The sequence below is a fragment of the Onychostoma macrolepis genome, chromosome 03 (assembly GCF_012432095.1).
Source record: "Onychostoma macrolepis isolate SWU-2019 chromosome 03, ASM1243209v1, whole genome shotgun sequence".
NCBI classification, from domain to species: Eukaryota; Metazoa; Chordata; class Actinopteri; order Cypriniformes; family Cyprinidae; genus Onychostoma; species Onychostoma macrolepis.
The window spans coordinates 35,822,019-35,844,295 of NC_081157.1; the positions used below are offsets into that span (position 1 = coordinate 35,822,019).

At 36.2% G+C, this 22,277-nt stretch overlaps 1 protein-coding gene across 1 annotated transcript; it reads right to left on the minus strand.

Moving 5' to 3' along the window:
* Positions 1 to 2,108: 2,108 nt before the first annotated feature.
* trpm4a (transient receptor potential cation channel, subfamily M, member 4a) lies at positions 2,109 to 18,876 on the minus strand. The gene is made up of 28 exons (XM_058771295.1): positions 18,567 to 18,876; positions 17,552 to 17,613; positions 16,930 to 17,095; positions 15,157 to 15,337; positions 13,979 to 14,148; positions 13,091 to 13,268; positions 12,429 to 12,493; positions 11,727 to 11,975; positions 11,537 to 11,639; positions 11,336 to 11,454; positions 10,945 to 11,250; positions 9,185 to 9,286; positions 8,937 to 9,065; positions 8,392 to 8,521; positions 7,878 to 8,023; positions 7,679 to 7,791; positions 7,502 to 7,597; positions 7,367 to 7,413; positions 7,051 to 7,283; positions 6,858 to 6,973; positions 6,647 to 6,779; positions 6,393 to 6,567; positions 5,978 to 6,143; positions 4,611 to 4,792; positions 4,169 to 4,301; positions 3,802 to 3,874; positions 3,364 to 3,460; positions 2,109 to 3,006 (listed from the first exon to the last, which is right to left on the minus strand). Exons 1-28 carry the CDS (start codon positions 18,636 to 18,638, stop codon positions 2,960 to 2,962), a joined length of 3,789 nt encoding a protein of 1,262 aa, XP_058627278.1. The 5' UTR covers positions 18,639 to 18,876; the 3' UTR covers positions 2,109 to 2,959.
* Positions 18,877 to 22,277: the final 3,401 nt, after the last annotated feature.

The following is a 22,277-nucleotide window of genomic DNA, read 5'->3' on the forward strand; positions in this document are numbered from 1 at the left end:
GCTTGATTTGTGACAGTTATCTATGTTCTATTGTGAATAAAATATTGGCTCATGTGATTTGAAATTGTTTTATTTTTCATTTTGTTCAAATTTAAAAAAACGTCCCAACATTTCTGAAATTCGGGTTGTACTTGCAGCCATTTGGTTGATTGTGTGGCACCAGAGGAATGGAAAGAAAGAAAAAATCAGTTGAAATCTCTTTAATATCCAAAGTTCAATTGAACTAAGATATTAAATTGAACTAAGGTTCAATTTGCTAACAAAAGTTAATTCAGGCCACAGGATACTGTCATGCTATCATTAATAAACAGTACTTTTATGGCTTTTAATAATTTGGGTTTCTACAGATATTAATACAATTTTACATTTTTATGAAAACTACTCAAAATAATAAAGTTTAATTAAATATAAATTATAATTATTCATATTAACATTATTAGTCAAATGAACAATAAGCAATAGTAATATCTATGAAAAAACATTAGGTAGATTAGTATACGCTGTAAAAAATTATTCATTCTCTTAAACCACATTGTAAAGCATTTCTCAAACGTTTCTCTTGGATAATGAGATGAAGTGGTGGGCTAATGGAGTCTCCTGCTTTTCAGATGTTAATGTTTTGAAAAAGACCCCAGTTATGTCACATATGAGTTTCATAATCTCAGCAATGTATCAAATTACAGTCATATTTGCCAAAATATGAGTCCGCCATCAAAATGTAGAGATTTCAATATTTCAACATTTTCCATCTAATTCTTCCTGGACTATTATCTACACAGACATTTTACGTTTGTAGCATTATACTTTTATAATGCATGCAACAATTGTCTCATTTGTTCTGCTTCATATTTCTCTTAAGGAATTTTAGGAGAAACATCTGAGACAAAGCTGATACTTAACATAAGTGAGAACTTCCTGAGCTATAAAAGAATAATGAAATGTTCCTCTGGGAATCCAACTCCTTTAAACTGATCTATTCACTATGCACTAAAAAATGAACAGTGAGGGTACTGGGCGAGGGGAGGTGGTGTGATCGAGGGGGGGTTTAGCAAGATGTTAAATTGCAATGTGGTTGAAAGCGGATATGTATGCAGACATGCCTTGGTCCCTGATCATCTTCACTCCTTCTCTTTTTCTTTATCCTGCTCTTTCTACTCTGAGGAGAACAGCTGAATGTGTATGGCCTGGTATCTTGATCTGACCCACTTTTTTTCATGATAGCACTCAGACCAGAAGTTGTTAAAATCACGTCCTCCTCACTCATAAAACAAAACTCTCAGCCTGCGCTCCACCTGGTCACTTCTCTGTTCAGTCAGAATATTTCAAAAAGCATTTTCAGTTTTGCTATTGCTTGGGGCAATTTTATTTTGTGGATATAGTTCTTTGTAAATATATCACTTCTTTATGAGTACATTTAAAAATATTATGAGATTTTATGCCCCATGATTGATGTCTATGTCTAAGCACATGATGACACATAACCTTTTCAAGCTTTAAAGGTTAAATCTGCTAAATGTGATACACAACACTGTTAAAAATAAGGGTCACATTTTTTACTTATTTTTATTTTTTTGTTTACAATTAAAAAATCTAAAGAACCCCTTTTCACTATAAAGAACCTTTTGTGGAAGGAAAAGATTCCATGGATATATGTTGAAGGTTCTATAAGAAACCATAGATGCCAATAAAGAACCTTCATTTGTAAGAGTGTAGTAATGGGCAACATAGCAAATTAAATTGATATGCTAATTGTTCAAATTCCACATGCACGTTCATGCAAGTAAAGCTGCTTGCACAAAGATTCTGTTCTGAAAACAGCAGCGCTTCCATGTTGACACAGAGCAAGTGGCTAAACTAAGATGATGTGCTGATTTAGCTCCAGTTAGATTTAAGCAGAGATCCTTAGAGGAGTCAAGTCCCCCCCTACTCTCACTCCACAGTTACTGAAGATGACAACCTGATCCTCATCGACCGCAGCCCTTGCCATGTAAGGCTTGTAGGAGACTAAGACCATGCCAACCTAGGAATCAAATGTTACTCAAAAGGGGACAGGGTCATTACAGATGGCCACTGGTGAAGACTGAGAATAGAAAGCAAAAAAGAGAATGTAAAAGCAAATTTAAGTTTAATTTGTACACTAAAACAATTTTAAAACAGTTTTAAAAAACCATAAAAATACAGGTTTGTAATAAACGTGATAAATTACGATCACAGAAAATAAACTGATTTCCAATAGTAACAGACACAATAAGAAATATCACAGTGTAATTGTGGATGATTGCATTGATCTGCACTGAAATTCACTTATAAATTATTTTGTATTACAAGACAAAGCATAAATATCAGTAGGAAACATATGACCAGTGATTAAGAGATTTTATCTAATTAGAAAAACCAAATAAAACATAAGATGCAATTACAGATTTGCTAGCTCTATAGCTCTATTTGAAACATGGACTATACTTGTTTCCAAGAGCATTATGCTCAAAGTTTAAGTCTCTAAGTCCGTCTGAGATTTTTCTTTCAAATGAGGATTTAAGAAAATAATGCATTCAATAACTGACTAATAACCTTTTATTTGCCATTAAAGTGAAATTACTAAACGTAAACATAGGAGCCTGATAAAAATTCTCATTTAAAAGAAAAACGTTTTTGAAGTCTTCATGTATATTTATACAAAATAATACCAGTATTTGATCATAAATACTTTATTTTCATTTTCTTTTCTATCAAAGGAGAGTTTTCTCCATGCCCCTAGGTGCTGTTTGTCAACTCAAATAATTAATCAAAATATGATATTTCAAAACTTTATAACAAATCATATCATTCTTTCTGATACAATGTAAGAAATCTGATCAAAACAATGTCTTCTTGACATTCAACATGTCAAGTTGAAATGGCACAAAGAATCATACAAAAAATAAGTTCATAAAATGCACAAGTTTACATATCTGCATTATCAGCATAATTTTGATCTGGAAAAAGTGGGCCGTTTAGAAGCAATACCTGAAACAAAGCCAGAAGAGACATGATAGTTAACATAATATTGAAAGTGTTTAAAAGTAATTAAATCTATATTGTGGCCCTCCAGAATTTTGCACCCTTGATATATATATATATATATATATATATATATATATATATATATATATATATATATATATATATATATTCTGTGATGATGTTATGTCTCCATCAGTAAGAAAGTACTGTCACTGTATATTTATATGTAAATAAGTATCATTAAAATGTTACAGCCAAACCAACACTGTAAACACTGTTACTAAGACGGAGCCTGAGAAACATAAGCTTCACTTTGACGTTGCAAAGAGGGGGAAAGGCAGAGGAGAGTGAACACAACACCTTTGGAAGGAAGAGGAGGTGGACTCGTCTGCTTTACAAAATCACTCTGAGACAGTGCCTCCACTATCCAGGAGAGGGCAGTAGAGCAGTACTCCACCTGAGTAACAAGCAAACAGTAAAAGACAGAGTATTGGTCAAAAAACTGAGGTCCCCTTTAAAGCACAGGTTCATTAATTACATTGATCGGCTGACAGCTTGGCACATTCTCAAAGTGGATCTACATTCTAAAGGCTCGTACAGTGATAGGGAGAATGACAGATGGGCCTTGGTCTGCGCTGAGCCAGCAAACACAACAGCTGCAGCTAAAATAAGGCAAGACCCATAGTCTTGCACCCACAGACGCATGCGTACACTCTGTGGGACGCTGCTGGGATTTAAAAACAGGTGTCAATGTGTTTGATAGCCACAGGTAGACAGGTGTGCATAGTCGTCACGAACCTCCGACTCCAGTTTTCTCAACCTGCGATCGTGATCGCGAATCTCCGACATCTGCTTCAGCACGCTGTCCACCCTACACACACATATGGACACAAATACACACATTCTGTCATTCAAGACGCCAGTGCCTGATTCAGCAGGAGTTGACAGTCTCTCCCCCCTTCACACGCACATAAATGCGAAACGAGAGTCGCCACTGTGAGGTTACTAAATGCCCCCGGGTGTGTATTACATACAGATCTACTTGTCAGTGATGGATATGTTCTCCACTCACTCATCTTTTTTAGAACTCACATGTGAAGTATGTGAAATAAGTTGGTAATTGTTGATCTGAGAGTATGAAAGAAGAGAAACAGGGTTGACTGACTTTGTGGAGGTGCGTTTGAGCCGCTCTGTGTCGCTTTCTCGTTGTTTCTTTCCTTGTCTGGAAAGCAGGTTCTCCTTCAGCGTCGACTCCCATGTGTTTAGCAAACTGGCCTCTTTGCTTTTCAGGTCCAACACTAGGAAAAAAGACACACCTCAGGGTTAAAGTGATAGTTCCTCCAAAAAATGAAAATCCTGTCATTATTTACTCACCTTAATGTCTGACCAGACCTGTATGACTTTCTTTTCTGAAGGTAGTTGGTAACCAAACAAAAAACAAAGGCATTTCTAAGAATATCTATTCTTAGAAGAAAGAAAGTCATACAGGTTTGGAACGACATGAGGGAAAGTAAATGACAGAATTTTCAAGGGTGAACTATCCCTTTAAAGACAAAATTATCAAATGAGACTCTGTGTATAATGTAGCATCATATGTCAGAACGTACTAAAGTGTTGGCTCTTATTGGAGGGCAATCTCTGAATGACTCTTTTGAAGAAGATATGAAGGTGGGAGATGATGATGAAGGGTGGGGAGAGGCAGGGGCGTGAGTGGTACTCCACGATCAGGTTGTGGCGCTGGAACTTCCAGTGTACATCACTGTGCTCCTGGACTTTATTGAATGTGTAACTGTAGACAAATAATATGAACACACAATCATACAAAGCAATACGGCTAGAGAGGTCATGCTTTATTGTTGATAGAGTATTGTAGCAGCAAAAGAACCCCTTCTGCCACTAGTGTTTCATTGCTAGGGATACACCAATAATACAATTCTGTTTGATACCAGAGCTGATTATTATTTTCATAAAACTATTTTCCTATTATACTAAATACTATTATACCATTTTGTCTAAAAATTCCAAAAATAAAAGACAATACAATTAACTGTATTACATGTTACACTAGGCATAATAATGCACAATATGAATAATGGATATGCATTTTAAGATTTTCTAAAGATACTTCATTTGTTTTGTTCCATTATTCATGTCTTTACAGATTAACTTTATGTGAGAATTAGATGATGGAAAAAGGTATTTTAATGTAAAGGTAGGGAAAACGAGCATGAATAATTGAAAATCCAATTTTTTTTATATATATATCCAATCAAAATTTGGGGGTTGGTACAATTTTTTATTGTTTTTGAAATAAGTCTCTTATGCTCACCAATCAACCAAAGGTTGACATAAATGTAATTTACCAAAAATACAGTTAAAACAGTAATATTGGGTAAAAACAGTAATATACCAGTAATATAATATTTAATAATATTATAAATATTATTTAAATTTAAAATCACAGTTTTCTATATGAATTTGAATGTGATGACAAATTTTCAGCATCATTTCTCCAGTCTTCAGTGTCACACGATCCTTCAGAAATCATTCTGAAATGCTGATTTGATGCTCAAGAAACATTTCTTATTTTCAATGCTGAAAACTGCTGTTGTGAATATTTTTGTGGAAACTATGATACCTGAACATTTGTAATATCAGCTAATAACAAATACTTATTGCTTTCATAAACTGGTTACTATATAGATGCAAATTTGAACTTAAATGTTATTTAACTAAACCATTTCAAAACATTTATAAATTAATAAACACTCCACCTGCTTGTGCTCAAGTGCCCATGGAACTAACTTTTGGAGAAATCTAGCAATTTAATATCTTGCACTTATGTACAGACATGTAACATTTGCAACATCAATTCATGGTAGCAGTTATTGTAATTCATTTTAAAGTCCATATAAAATCATTGTTTTAAATACAAACAGGCATGTGTTGTGTGTTGATGGTGTAGTTTTTTTACCTGAACATTGCAATGAGCAAGTTCACCAACAGAATATTGGTGACCAACAAGTAGACTGACAGCAGAATAAGAACCAGCCAGTTAGCATCAGACTGTGGGCATGGCTCCGCCCCCTGATGGATGAGCGTGACATTGTCTGTACACTCTCTCTCCTGTTGCTTGTCAGCTAGCGTCAAAGAACAAAACTTATTACAACACAATCAATAAAATCAGCTTAAAGTACAAAAGTTTGGGGTCAGTAAGTACTACTCTTATTCACCAAGGATGCATTAAACTGATCAAATGTGAAAGTAAAGACTTTTTACATTGTTACAAAAAATAGACTTGAGATAGAAAACAGACCCCAAAGTTTTGAAAAGTATACTGTGATGGAACTGTATAGCAAAAATAACACACAACAGAGACACACACACACCATCAATTTCATCCAGTGGTATCTGCCCATATATGTGCATGTATGGCCTGTAGAACACGCGCCGAATTATCCACCCAGGACGAGAGTCATAGGAGTACAGCAGCGCCTGATTGGCTACTCCATATGCCATTAGCCACACCCCCAGGAAGAACAGGAAGAAAAACACATCTTTCACCTGTGGAGTATATGATCATTCTTTAGCAGGATTATTTGCACTTTTTAGGGCACGTTGAAAATGAAAGACTCCTTCTCACCATTTTCCCAACTATGATTATTTTGGGACCAAGTTGTTTGTGCACCGCAAATATATGAATGAGTCGGAGCGTGAAGACCACATAGTCAACACACATTACCGCACGACCGAAATTATACGACCAAGGAAACATCCTGTAACAAAAACGCACATGCTCTAACCAATACAATCACATGCACGAACATACACAGGACAGATTTCACTAAATTCACCTGCAGAGAAGCCCAAGAATGAAGAGCGCGAGGGCCGTGATGTCACACTTGTTCCAGATGTCTTGGATGTATAACTTCATCCTTTGAATTACAGTGGTAGATCCTACAAAAAACGTCTGAGAGGGAGATCAAGATTCAGCAGACTGAACAAGTGCATTGAAATGTGTGTAAACACAATGGAGATTGTGCATACCTGTCGAATCTCCTCACAGACCAGAGTAAAAACCCAGAAATACAACACAAGCTCTGAGGAGGCGGGTCCGTCCGGAGGCGGGGGCTTGAAGTCAACCAATAGGATGTAAGCAAACAGGAAAAGGAAGAGGAAGTACATCAGCACGTTGCCTAGAAACGAAGTGACCGGTGCAAACCAGAACTGCCGCCATCGGTGCAATAAAAAAGGTCGTTTTAGAGTGATAGCCTTTGATGCTGTAATATAAAAAATAAAGATGTAAGCTCTTTACAGCAAGTCAAAGTTTAACAGGATTTGTGATCATGCCATTTAGACACACCTTCCCGTTTTCCTCTTAAAGCATTGCATTCCTCCACGTCGTCCTCCCTGTGAAGAACATGTACAACTCTCTATTTTATCTGAATCATCTTTAACCTAGTAAAAATGTTTATGGTGCTGAGAAACCATGAATTACGTGTTTATAACATCAACCAATGACTCGGCTCCATCGACGCTGTCTAATTCTTTACCCTGATGAAATTCCTCTGGCTCTTCATCCTTCTCCTGCTCCCTAAGTGATCGAAGGGCATTAAAACTTTGACGACTGTACCAGAAAGAAAACTAATCTTGGCCGAAAATATTGGGTACTGACTTGAAACTGATAAGGCTGGAGTAGATCAAGGGAGGCAGGAAAAACGAGAGGACCAGTTTCCACACTTCTGTATTGCTGTCCATGTCTCCCCACCAAATCTCTGACAGTAAAGTCTAGCCATGGATGGGATGAAGAACCATGACACCAATGTAACTACAAAATATTGACACTCCAACAGGTAAACATGACCACTGCTTACCTGCACTCCATCGTGGCTGAAGAAGAGGCGGGCGTCAGCCGTGGTGGCCATCTGCAGACAGGTGGCGCTACCCCATACAGATGACTGTCTGATGAGAAGCTTGAAAGAGCGGCTCTCATTGCTCTGGTAACACTCACTGAACACATCTATGAAGAAAGTCATGAGAAAATACATAATGCATGTAATCTAAGATTTCTTAACGCTGCATTAATTCAATGCATCCTGTCTAGCGCAGACTTGCACAGAAATATTCTGGAAACAGCACAGTGGAATGCTAAACTGCTTTCTGTTGAAATATTATATATATATATATATATATATATATATATATATATATATACACACACACACATTTATAAATATAATATACTTTATTTATTTTAATTCTTACTCTTAATCTATGAAATAAATATAAAATACAAGCACTTTTACTAGCTGTCTAATACTTTTGGGCCTCACTAAAAAACTGAAAATCATTCCCATCTGCCATCTCTTTAACTTGATTCACACCCACCATGTGCCAGATTCTCGAAGGTTTGAGCAAGTTCTTTCATGGAGAGCTTGGTCTCAGTCTCTGTCTCCAATTTGGAGAGCTCTCTTAATATCTTACACCCCGCAAGAGCACTTAGCACTGACTCTCCCGCCTACCATTGAAAGAGAGAGGGGGAAAGGAGCAAAACAAAGCAAAATTATTAACATTTTTATACACGGACCATGGTAATTATCATGATCAATGACTCCAGTCATAATAAATAACACATCTGTGGTATTCTGCATACAAACCTCCTGTTATTGGACACTTTTACTTGCTGAATAAATTAATATGACATTTCTACAGTGGCATCAACATCTGAATCTTTAGTGTGATACTGAATCCACACTACTAGGTGTCAGTATAGAGTCCAGGATTACTGTCATATGCAACTTTAATCTACACATTTGCAAATGTATATATCTGTCCAAACATCATACAAGATTAGAAATAATTTGCAGAGAACATGATATTGTTTTCAACTATGACTTTGAAAAAACCCTCCCAAAAAAACAAAAAAACAATACCATTTCCCAGAAGTAGATAGACATTTCTCTCCGATTCTGAAGAACAGCCCAAATGAACAGAGCAATCCAGGGAGACATACAGCGCTGTTTCCGGTACACACTCTCAGTTAGCAGCAACTTATTCATATGCTAAAAGGACGAGACAGAAACTATGATCACAACATTGTTATCTATAATGTATTAATATAAGTGCCGCAAGTCAAATCATTTCACCAGTCCCAATACCTCTGAAAAAACCTGGCTGGTACCTTCATTGCTTTCCTTGAGGCCCATCCCTGTTCTACACCAAGAGTAGTGTAGTAAAATGGCTGACAGACATCTTCCATGATTTCTGATAACACCCGTGAAACCTGAGAGATAAAAAAAAATCATAATGAAGATGTTATTATGAAGACATCATTATTATTCCTTGTTATTTTTTGATGGAGTGAATGGTTCTTGATTTCATGTGTAAGAAATGCTGTGGAAAGTGGGAAGCCGCACAATAATAACTAACTCAGCATATTTGACCCACATCTAACTCGACTAAATCAAATGAAATTGAATTGTAATTGTATATTTTCCTGTTTTCTCAAGCAAAGGAAATTGTGAAAGCCCACTAAAAACGTATCTTCATACATTTTTGGTATAGACAAAGTATGGTGAAGGTGCAAGTTATTTGGCAACATGCTTGAACAATCTAATAAAATTGAAAATCAAACTGAAAATTTCAGTCAGTCAGTCATATTTATTTATAAAGCACATTTAAAAACAACAGCTGTTGGCCAAAGTGCTGTACAAAGTTTAAACAAATACCAAAAATTACAAAAAGTAAACATAGAACACTGACAAACAGTGCACTATATTCTACTGCACTTACTTATGACCATATGCAACAGTAAATAAGTTTTAAGAAGAGACTTAAAATCAGCGTATGTTGGTGCAGATTGTATATAGGATGGCAAATTGTTCCAAAGCTGTGGAGCAGCCACTGAAAAGTCTTGAATCCCAATTTGCTGTAAACTATTTAAAGGAATGTCATGATCGAGGGTGTCAAATGCTGCGATGAAATCCAGCAAAATTAAAACAGCACAATTGTCGGAATCGACAGTCAACAATAAGTCATTTTGTACTTTAAGTAATGCAGATTCTGTACTATGCCGTGGTCTGAAACCAGACTGATATTTATCGAAATTACCATTTTGCTGTAGGAAAGAAAAAAGCTGATTAAACACAACCTTCTCCAAAATTTTTGATAAGAACTGTAATTTAGAGGGATCATCCCTTCCTCTTTACTACTAGTTTTAACGTGAAATAAACATAAATGAACATCTCATGCCTCATGTAATCTCTCAATCAGTGTTTCAGCTGCAGAAATACATCAATAAAACAAGCTTGTAAACAAAATGTCACGTAGCAATTTCATTTACCTCAGGCAAGCCATTAGTGTCCACAGCTCGTTATTTGCTAGAGAAATAAAGTCTAGAGAGGAACATTTTTACAAAATATTAAACTATATCCTCATAAAATTTTACTTTACCTGTTAGTGATTTTAATGTATGTTTAAATAAATCTGTTATAAAACAAGTTATATAAGGTTATTTAAAAACTGTATTATGTGCAATTTACATGTTTAAACTGAGTGTTGATTATTATATTTAAAAATAAATAATAATTTAATTCAAGTTTGGGCTCTGTTGTTAATCTTATAGTAATGTAAAAGGGCTCACTATATTTTAGAGCAGAAGCTGAGGTAGATTTTTATCCCTAAAAATTGTTAATTACAATTTAATTTATTTAAAGAAAGAGCAATTTGTTCAGTAAACAACTGTTTAATTTAAAAAAAGCAAATTTATGTTTAGTTTTTTCCCCCTGCTGAACTGAAACCAAGGTATGTACTGAACAGTCATGTTTATATATATATATATATATATATATATATATATATATATATAAAAGATAAAAAGAATGTAACAGCGAAATTATGAGACATAATATTATACATTGGTTTCGTCATCTGTCCTTTTACCTCATATAGGGTGAGGTCTCGAGCAGCAGACGGGGTGGTGAGGGTGCTGGCGTGGCTCTTGAAAGAGTAATTCTCATCAGGTAAAGCTAAGCGGGTCTGAGAGCCAACTAAGCCCACTCGCTCCTGCAGCCTCCTCTGGAGGAGTGAGGACACCAGATTGCAGTCCGACAGTGAGCTGTAAAGACTCTCTAAACGATGATACGTCAGATAGTCCAGAATGTTCAATCCGTTTTCCACGAACAGACGCACAAAATGGGGCTTGTCGTTCACCAGCGCATCAGTCATTGATTCCTCCAGGTCTTCATACTAAGAGAAAGATTAAATCAACCGAAGCTGTAATGTTAAAACACACTTTTACATTTGGTTTAATTCATTTTGCTATTAATCCTACCTTCCACTGGATGTCACCATTAAAGAGTTCACTCTTGGCGATATCCACTCTGTCCCAGGCCACTGCCAGCTTCAGCTCTTCAGTGTACTCACTGGGATCATTAGCATCCCGTTTAGCAGCTGAACACACACATGCACACATAAACCCATAAGTATATACTGTAAACGTGTTGAATTCTCAAAGCAGGTGATTTAATCTCACCTCTTACGAGAGCTCTAAGGATGATTCTGTCAAAGTCATCTTGCCCTTCCTGGTCTCCATGAAACACAGTGATCAGATCTCGGTTGTGATAGATACTAAGTGCCTGTGTGAAAAAGAGAAAAGTTACTAAAAGTAAAAGAAATACCTTCGGCCTGCATGCACTCTATCCAATCTCTTGCTGTATGCTCACCTGATCCACAAGCTTCTCCAGTTCAGTCTCAGAAGGGAAATGTTTCTTAATTTTCTCTCTCACTTTGTCCCTCAGCTCAACACTGGCACTTTTCCTGCTTTCCTCAGCAGCGGTCGGTAAAGTGGGACTCACTGGTGGACTCAAAGGTATGCTGAGATCCTTCAGTATTGCCGCTATCAGGTCTGCCGCTGGACCCGAGCCTGCCAGCACCAACCATGGAGTGGTGTTTTTCAGAGATAAATCCACTCTCTGCAATTACAAAGATATCATTCATTTAAAATATGTTTGAAATGGATTTAACTGATAAAACTGCCATTTTAAACTATACATTTAAATTTTAGATCCCTAGACACTTTTTAAGAGCATTTATAACTGTAACTGTAAAACGTGTGTAATAAATCACTGGTGGGCCTCATTCCAAAAACAGTGCTAAATGCAAATAGCACATGGACAGTTGGCTTACAGGCTATAGGCATTAAGAAAAGTATGAACAAAACAACAGGCATTAAGAAAAAGTATGAACAAAACAAAATTTGCATTGTTTTGTTCATGCTTTTGGAGATGACCCAGACTACATTAAATAGGTATATAAAATAAAAATTAATATTAATGAAATAAAACTAACTGTATTCTTTTAAAATACATATTATATATATATATATATATTAATATTCAAATGATTAAAATAATCTATGTAATGACCTCTAGCATTGCAGCATCTCCTGCGATCAGCACACACAAAACAGGAATCTCAATGCTTCCACTTCCTGTTAAGGACAGGAGGAAAACAGATTTGTTAATATAAGAGAAGTATAGCATTACTCAAAATAAACTGAGTGAAAACAAAGAACCTAAGGCACTAGTGTTCAGTTTACATCTGTCTCATTCTGATCCACCAGAGGGCAGTGTAGTCCTCACATTACATGCTAATATATATATATATATATATATATACATACATACATATATTATTTTATATAATCGTGTCTTTGTGATTGTGGATTACATTTTATGTAATGCTGCAAAACAACTTCCTGTGTAGGGATAATACACATTATTACTACTACTAAATGAAATAATTCCGAGGCCATTTACTTCACTAAATACCAAAACACTACTGTTTTTCATATAGCAGCACACCAGTGTTTAACTTCCCTCTTCCTTCCTCTCATTTTGTGTTTACTTCTGTTATTTATCTTATTTAATAAAAGGAAGTGCATAGTTCCTCAGGGATGTGCTTGTGCTTCCCGTGGCAGTCCCTGATGAAGGTGCTAGATAAACGATTTGAGAATTTGCTGTTGTGCTTTGTGCTCCAGAATTTCTTTCTGCTATTTTTCAGTTCAACGGTCTTCTTTTTCTCTCACCCCAGATGCCAGTGCGCTGATGGGAGATGAAGTCCTCTAGGTTGGCTCTGAACATTGTTTCACTACCTCGGTGTCCAACACTTCCATCATCCACCAAGAGGAAAGCCTGGTGGTTGTTGTCCAGGCAGCTGCATTCATGGGGCATGTTGTGCACATAGTACCGCGCTGGGAAACTACCCTTGTAAAGAATAACCAACCAAAAGTTTTTACAGTGCAGCCTAGCCAAAGTCCTACAGCAGTTCAAAACACTACTCAGGCCTATATGACATTTAGTGAAATGCTCCTGTACACTCTGTAAAACGTATCTGGACATTGAACTACACTTAAAATGTTTTGGTTTCATGTGATATTTCACAATATCTAAAAATAAATGGCCTCTGCAAACATACTATGCTAGGCTTCAGCTCACATATTATGCTATTATGCTAGACTTCATCTAACTTTGCAATTACATTAAATTAATTTTTCCCAAAGTTAGTTAGCCTGAAGTTCACACAGATGTGAACCACAGGTGAAGTTAATCACAAGATTAATGCATGTTTTATGACTAATACATTGATTATTTGTGTCCAATGAGCAATATGCAAAAACAATGATTAATTGTTTTATAATAAATATTTAAAAATAATGATGACAATAATGACAATAATAATGATATATGACACAAATTAATAATAGTAATAATAATAAATAATGAATAATATTATTGTTAATTTAATTTAATTTAATTGTGAATGTAATAGTGAACTGTAACGATCTGTAGAAATCTGTCTGTCTGTATTATTTGCATAAACATAATTGTTCTGACATTCATACATTTTGAGTGTGGCTTTCATGTGAACTGTTGATCTGTTGATACTGAAGCAGAATGGACTCATATGGTAGTACCTGTGGGTTTACGAGTTGCTGACGTTGGTAAATCAATCCCCAGGGTGCAACTCCAACAGCTATAACTTTGGCCTGGGAAAGAGATGAAGCTGTTGCACAATGATCCCTTACTGCCTCACCTACACAACGGCCAACACCCTCCCTCAGACCTGACGTCATGAGCCAAGCCCCTGGAAAAAGAAAATTAAAAGTACTGTTACCTAAATTACTCATCAGCTTAATTAAATTGCATGGAAATACATAAAAGTCACAAACACCATCACTAATAAAGGTTTTTACCATAATGCAACACTTCTAGATTAAATCCATTTGTGTTCTTACCATATGCATAATAAACCTTTTCAACACACTACAAACACACACACAGGAGGAATGCCGCTGTTGAGTAATACTAGTTTGGCCTGTCTATCACTGACCTTAAGACTAGACACTAATTACTGGGTATATGAAAACAGTTATTAACATTTTTTTTCCAGAACACATTTCAGTAAAGCTACCTGATCTACTCTGTGAGCCAGAGGTGGCCCAAAACATTAACTCAGAATGCAGTGATATATGATAAAATTATACGGCCACTGTAGTTTCATTAGCGTTTCATTTTTGTTATCAGCTTCGTAATTTTAATGATATCTCAAGACTTATCATCTGTGGATGTTTTCAGACACACACACACAGTTCAGTCAAGCTTATGGAACACCTCAGTGAACAAATCTGCCACTTTATCCCCTGCTTAAAGTCTTCACTGTAAAAAAAAAAGTCATCTGTGATCTCCAGTTTCACAATCTGACATGATCTGGAAGTTTGTTGCGTGTGTATGTAAAGGCATGTGTGGACATGCTGATGGATGTCAGAAAAACAAGTAAAACGTTACTCATTCATTTATTCTGCCATGCAATAATTGCTTTTTTTAAAATATTTGATTCATTATTTTATTTCAGTTATTACTTATATATATTTTTTATTTATCTAATATATATTTTCTTTTATTATAATAATATAAAATGAGTAAAAATAAATAAATAAATAGCAGTCTTTATCTTAGTTTTAGTGCACAATGTTGACCTTGGTGGAAGGGTGGAGGGTGAAGGTAGGGTTAACAGTCCATATGTTAGATAAGCGAGTATAAAGGTTTCAAGCACTCATAACTGAGCTAAAGATACACGAGCAGGAGAGGTTACCTGTGCTCTGTGCGGCCCGGACAAGACCCTGTCTGATCACTTCTCGCACCCAGGGTTTCACCTTCTCTTTCCCCTCTCCCCCCACAACAGATATCACCAGATTGGGTATCGGCAGGCCCCACTGTGACGTCATCAGCGAGTACACATTGTTCGGAGGTGTATCATGTGCCAGGCGCAGAAACTTGGGGACATAAGAATGACATATGAATGCACAGCAGAAAAAACGGTCCTGAATGTTTGTATGTGTGATATTATTCATCCTAAACTAAGATACACAGGCATTCAGACATGTTACTAACAAGCACAAACATGCAGGATATTTATGCTGTCACTCAAAAACTGCTGAATGTAGGAAGGGATTTGAGTGAGAAGAGAAAGACTGAACAATGGATCTGCCTGAGGCAACACACGGTCTCCAAAAAAATCTCAGACAGGTTTTCTTTTGTTACTGTCTAAATTTAATTGGCTTTAATGTGGTTATGAGAAGTGTGTATGACTTCAGGCACTGTGGGGTTGGTTAAAGGGAAGTTTATAATTGCTATGGATTACATGTTTCATAGTAGTTCTGTAATTTCCCAGTGGCCTGGCATACTTTTAAAGGGAATGAGAATAGACCTTAGTCAGGGTAGTGCCATTTAATTTTTGACAGGAGTGAAAATGAGGCTGTGAGGAACAGAAACAGTGAGTTCAATGGATTGTAATGCGGTTTAACAACAGATAAATTGTTCAGCCGAGGAAACATCTTTCCAAAACCTTGATATTTTTCCTAAAACTTTAGTTAACTGTGGCGCATTTACTGAAATCCTCATTTTCATACAGGTAAAATTTAATATAGACTAAGGTCTAGAACCTAAATTAAATAAAATTTCAATACATTTAATTAGTAAATAAGAGGTTTTTGCACTGAAATACCATGCATAAAGGTGGCACTATTATTGAATTTGCTCAAAAAATTGCAATTCTCAAAAAAATGAATTGGTAACACTTTACAATTTATAAACAATAGTTAATGCTATTTTATTTTTTTTTAATTTAAGTTACTGTTTCTTTATTAATAGACTTCTTGCTATGTAGAAACTGATATAAATCATAAACACTGTAAAACTGTTGTTCATTGTTCAGATCTCATTTACCGCTGTTAAGTGAATTTTCACAGGCAAGATCCAATCATTTCAAATGGAATCCAGGTGATCGTGAATTTCTAGTGAGGACAAAAGATTTCCATAAACAGATTTTGCAATGGATTCAGTTGGTCATGCAAATTCACTGCACTGACCAACAGAAAACGACTTCTGTATGAGCTCTGCCTAATACATGGCTATACTTTTGATAAATATGGCTATACTTTGTTTTTGTTTTTTTGGTTCATTCGATTTTGCTTACATTTTGCTAATGTGTATCTTTAGTCACTGACATCAACTGCATTTAATGTTAATGTTAATGACTAGAACCTGAAAAAGCCTGCACATGAGAATGAAAAACCACAACAAACTACACATATTTTCCTTCTCTATATATCATTTTGTAATTATGTTACTAGGCACTGAAGAAGGTCATGGTATTTGACCAAATGATCCTCAGTAAAGCTGTGGTTTTTATCACCGCATTTGCGTTTTTGGACTTTTTTGGGTGCAGTGACTTTAGTTATTTCTTCAAAGAATAGATCCTCACTGTAAAGTACTACCAATTTATCATAGTTGTATTGTCAGATGGAGTTCATAAATGACAGTAACTGTGATTGTGCGTGCTTGAGCAAAAGAAAGTGACACCCACTGGACTGTTTCTGCGTCTGGCTCCAGCAAACTCCAGCTGTCCAAAGGCATCAGTGGGGTATTCAGAGGTGTGTTGTTCACTGTCCCACTGGCTGATAACATGATCACCTGCCGTTATGGATGCATGAATGTCCCGTGCTCCACCACACTGGCACAAAGCCCCATTACTGCCACAGAGAGAAAGAGAGAGAACTGAGAACTGAAAAAAAGAAATCAATCTCCTTTGTGTGTGTGCATGTCATTCATCAAATGAAGACATTAATAGCTGAAATTAAACAGTATGTCACATAATGTACACATCATCACTAAAATTAATAAATGAAATGAAAACAGTACCTGCCCAAACCCTATTGTGAATCAATACATAACAATAGCTTGTAAATGGGAAATGGACAGAGAAAATGTACTGTGTTGACAAATGGCTAGGAGTTCACCTTCATTCAAGAAAAAACGGCATGTTTGTTGACCCACCCTACATTACCAAATCAGCTACTTAACGGCTCAGATCATATTACCAGAAGATCAATGTGTATTTTTAAATAAGAGAGTATGAAAGGACTGAATAGATTCTGCATACACTAGTAAATCTGAATGCAAGAGAAAATGGAAAATGGCTGTTGTACCTGGATGAGTCCTCCACAAAGGTGGTGCACACTCTCTTTTTAATCGTCTTTGGGATCCAGCTCTACAACACAGACATTACACAGTAAAGCATGAGTCAGACATTTTCACATACAGGTCCGGTTTCTTTTCTTTCACAGTCAGTGACATTTTGTAAATGTATGACATTTCATTTTGTATTTTACACATTGAATTACTTTTTTGAATAGCTTTATTGTTTTTGCATTTTGAGAATTATAAAATAGCAATATAGTGAAATGAATAATGCATAGAACAAGAAGAAAGCTTTCGCATATCTTAAACGTAATCTTATAGGACAGACAAATATGTGTATGTATATATATGTAAAAATATGTCTCCCATCTTCATCCTGTACATTGAGCAAGTGCAAAAACCTGTTAAAGCTTATAACTTTAATAGGGTGCTTTAAAGTTCGGTTAATCATTTCATATGAATTTCCTCAGCAACATCAGAGACAATCCAAACCTGATTGGAAAAGCAATTTAAACAGTCATTACATGTGCATGTATAGCTTACAATTGTTGCATATTAAGACACTTATCCTAATACATTTTACATATTAAGGTGGAGACTTATTGAAATTGATTAGGAGTGGCAGCAGGACTGTCTTTGATAAATTGCTTCTGCTGATAGGCCCTATATTGTTCTCAGTAAGCTTCTACTAAACAAATAACGCAGCGGTGCAAGACAATATCAAAGCACAGGTATGGATACATTGAATATCTTGGGAAACTTCTATCATTCAACTTAAGTTGAAGAGTTCTTACAGGTGCATAAGCCTGCACTCACAAAATCGTGACTCTGGACGTCTGATGTTTTTTTTTTTTTTGCCGATCTCTGCCGTTTATTACATTTTAATGCAGTGGCAAAATAAATATTACTAGATACGAACTTGACAAAGCATGAACAATAAAAAACGGCATTCCTACTTCCGTACTGAGAAATACTTAGGTGACTTTATAACATTATTTACTTTAAATAATGTATCAAACACACCTGATCGTTTTCGGACTTTCTTTCTCCTCCAACTCCTTCATTTTCTTTCTCGATTTTCTTCATTCTGATCATCTGTCCGTCTTGTCCGGCTTATTAGGGATTAATTATTCTTCAGATAAGATCCATAGGGTGTCTAGATGCAATTACGCTCTAGTTTTCCATCAACCGGATTCCCGAGATAACCTACTTAATGAAAGTTTTTCTGAAGCCGTGAATTTGAAAGCCTCGCCCACACTACACGTCTCGCGCTCCTCTGGACGCGTTCCAGCACGAGCTCGCGATGCTCTGCGCTGTTGCATTAAACCCTTTATACAGGCTATGATTAAACCATACAAACAGTTGTGGGCGGTGAGGGCAGGGAAAACAAATATGCGGCCTTGATAAGAGCAGTAGAAGAAGAATATGATAAATACATATTTACTCCCGCTATATTGTTTTATTACATAGGCTTTGAAAAACCGGATACTTCTACTTTTTCACGTCCCTACAGGCGTGTCTTTTTGAAGTGCTATTGACCTTAAGATGCTATGTCGGCGAGGCCAGTTATGCTGGTTTGACTGAAGTTAGTTTGAGCTCCAGGAAGTAAATAATTGGATAGGTCTTAAGCACTCACCTGTAAGATTCAAATATTTATTAATTTTCCCAAATATATATAGGGTAGGGTACTCTCTCTGTCTCTAGAAAGAAGAATGGGATTTAGAAAGAAATTAAATGTAAAGAAATAAAGACCGAATAAAGACTTTACATACATAGGAATAACACAGTAGAGATGGAATATAACACTAATAAGAAAAACAGAAAATTAAATAATGCACTATATACAGACTTAGAAGTGTAGAAAAAACATTGTAATTGTTTAAATGAATGTACAGACATGTTATTTACAAGTGTGCAGTTTACAAACGTAAAAATTGTGAATGACATGAATAAATATAAATATGTCAGTTATGATGGATAATGTAAAGGCTAATTATGGAAGTTTTAATTTTTCAGGCTGAAGAAGCTGTTGTTGTGCCTGGCTGTACTGGTGGTCAGTACTCTGTAGCACAGACCAGGCAACAGTTGGAAGAGAGAGTGGGCTGGGTGTGTATGGACAGACTCAATGACGGCCGAGTAGAGCTGGGTGGCAGGTTGAACTTCCTCAGCTGGCGAAGGAAATACAACCTCTGCTGGGTCTTTTTAGCAATACAGTCTATGTGAGTGTCCCACTTCAGGTCCTGAGAGATGGTGGTACCCAGGAACCTGAATTACTCTCCACTGTTGTTGCAGTGCTGTTCATGATGGTGAGTGGGGGGAGAGCAAGGGAGTTTCTCCTGAAGTCTCCACTGTTGTGAGCAGGTGAAGCTCCAGGTTGTTGCTCTTTAATCTCCTGTCTGTAAACAGACTCGTCTGGATATTACATATGGAATTACATATGTGACCCTGGACGACAAAACCAGTCTTAAGTGTCAATTTTTCGAAATTGAGATTTATACATCTGAAAGCTGATAAGCTATAAATAAGCTTTCCATTGATGTATGGTTTGTTAGGATCGGACAATATTTGGCTGAGATACAACTATTTGAAAATCTGGAATCTGAGGGTGCAAAAAAATCTAAATATTGAGAAAATCGCCTTTAAAGTTGTCCAAATGAAGATCTTAGCAATGCATATTACTAATCAAAAATTAAGTTTTGATACATTTACGGTAGGAAATTTACAAAATATCTTCATGAAAAATGATCTTTACTTAATATCCTAATGATTTTTGGCATAAAAGAAAAATCGATAATTTTGACCCATACAATGTATTTTTGGCTATTGCTACAAATATACCCGTGCTACTTATGACTGGTTTTGTGGTCCAGGGTCACATATATATATATTACATATGATATTACATATGTAATATCGTCAGGATATTTCATAAGACTGAATGAACATTTTATAAATACCTGTAATATGTTGTGATCGAGAAAAATTTATGTTTTAAATCTTTAAAGTTGAGTTAAGCATTTTTGTCCAATATATAAACCCATATGATGGCAATATAAACATGTTCTGAATAACAGCCCAGATAAGTTTTAAAATTTAATATGAAATCAGTATAATTGGTTCATGTCCAAATGAAATGTACTAATTCAACACGTGATGAAGAGGTGTGAATGTTCACACTTTGCAATAAACATCTTGCTTCCACCACCATATAATGAAGGACATAATGCAACAAAGGTATGGAAAGATCTGAAAAAGGACTCTTTTCTTTTGCACTGATGAGGTCTCTGCCCATAGTGATGACTAGCTCAGATGACTGTACAGTACCTATTTCACTTAATGGTTAATACAGTGTACAGGTCTGTTTAAATCCATCATCAGGTCATCATGACGGCGGACAGCAGCTGCAGTGTCCTTTAGGAAATCTGTTTGTCCACTTTATTGCTACCATGTAGGCTATATGCAACTCTTTAGAAAAACAAGGGCATAGGTGTGTTAGTTACTAAGTACTGTATTTCCACTACACCCAGAACTGGATTTTAATATTAGGCAATGTAATAATTATGTTGTATAATATTTAACATACTTTAATGGCATTAATGTTTAACAGTTCTTAATCAACCGCAGCCACAGCCACTTATCTGTGTGTTCAGATGTGGCTAAAGCCCAAGACTGGTTGCCTACTGAAACTAAGCGGGGTTGAGTCTGGTCAGTACCTGGATGGGAGACCTCCTGGGAAAACCAGGTTGCTGCTGGAAGAGGTGTTAGTGAGGCCAGCAGGGGGTGCTCACCCTGTGGTCTGTGTGGGTCCTAATGCCCCAGTATAGTGCTGAGGACACTATTCAACGATTCGTAAAACTGAGGTCCTGACTCTTTCTGTGGTCACTAAAAAAATCTCATGGCACTTCTCATGAAGAGTAGGGGTGTAACCCCTGTGTCCTGGCCAAATTCCCTCCACTGGCCCTTGTCAATCATGGACTCCTAATAATCCCCATCCACTGAATTGGCTCTATCACTCTCTCCTCTCCAGGTGGATGCTGCACACTGGTGGTGGTTGAGGAGAGACCCCTCATATGATTGTAAATTGCTTTTGGTGTACAGCAATACACAATAAAGTGCTATATAAATACCTCATTCAATGCATTATTTATAGGATTAAAATTGTCTTATTTAGAAATGAACAGATCATCCTTACAACAGCCCTCACCTCTTCAAATAAGTGTTAAAAGAGTAACGACAGGTACTTTTTTTTAAATGTAAACTGCAATCTTAAATGAATGGCGTACGTTATGCAGGAGAATCACTTGGGGGCAAAAAAATCTTTCATGATCTGTATCGACAATTGAAGTATTAAACCTTTCAATACTAACTTTAGACAGTCCTTGTTTTGTCCTCAGCTGATTTTAAGTGAGCACTCACCCTCAAGCTATACATATTTTTTACATTTCTAACAATTGACTGTCACTGATGTTTAGTCTCCTTAATCTCTCTAGTATGAAGAACTGTCTTGCTAGCTGCACTTGAAATACTGTACACTCTAAGAAAAAGTCTGTAAAAATATGGCCCATGGCATGGTGTTAATATGAAGGAATTTTCAGTTTTTATAAAGATTTCTAACCGTATTTTGAATTACACATTGCATTATGTTTTATGGTTAAAATGTACTGATAATTTCTTGCCAGGACATTATCTGTTTTTTTTTCTTAGTGTATGATACCTGAGGTAGCTACACTGCAA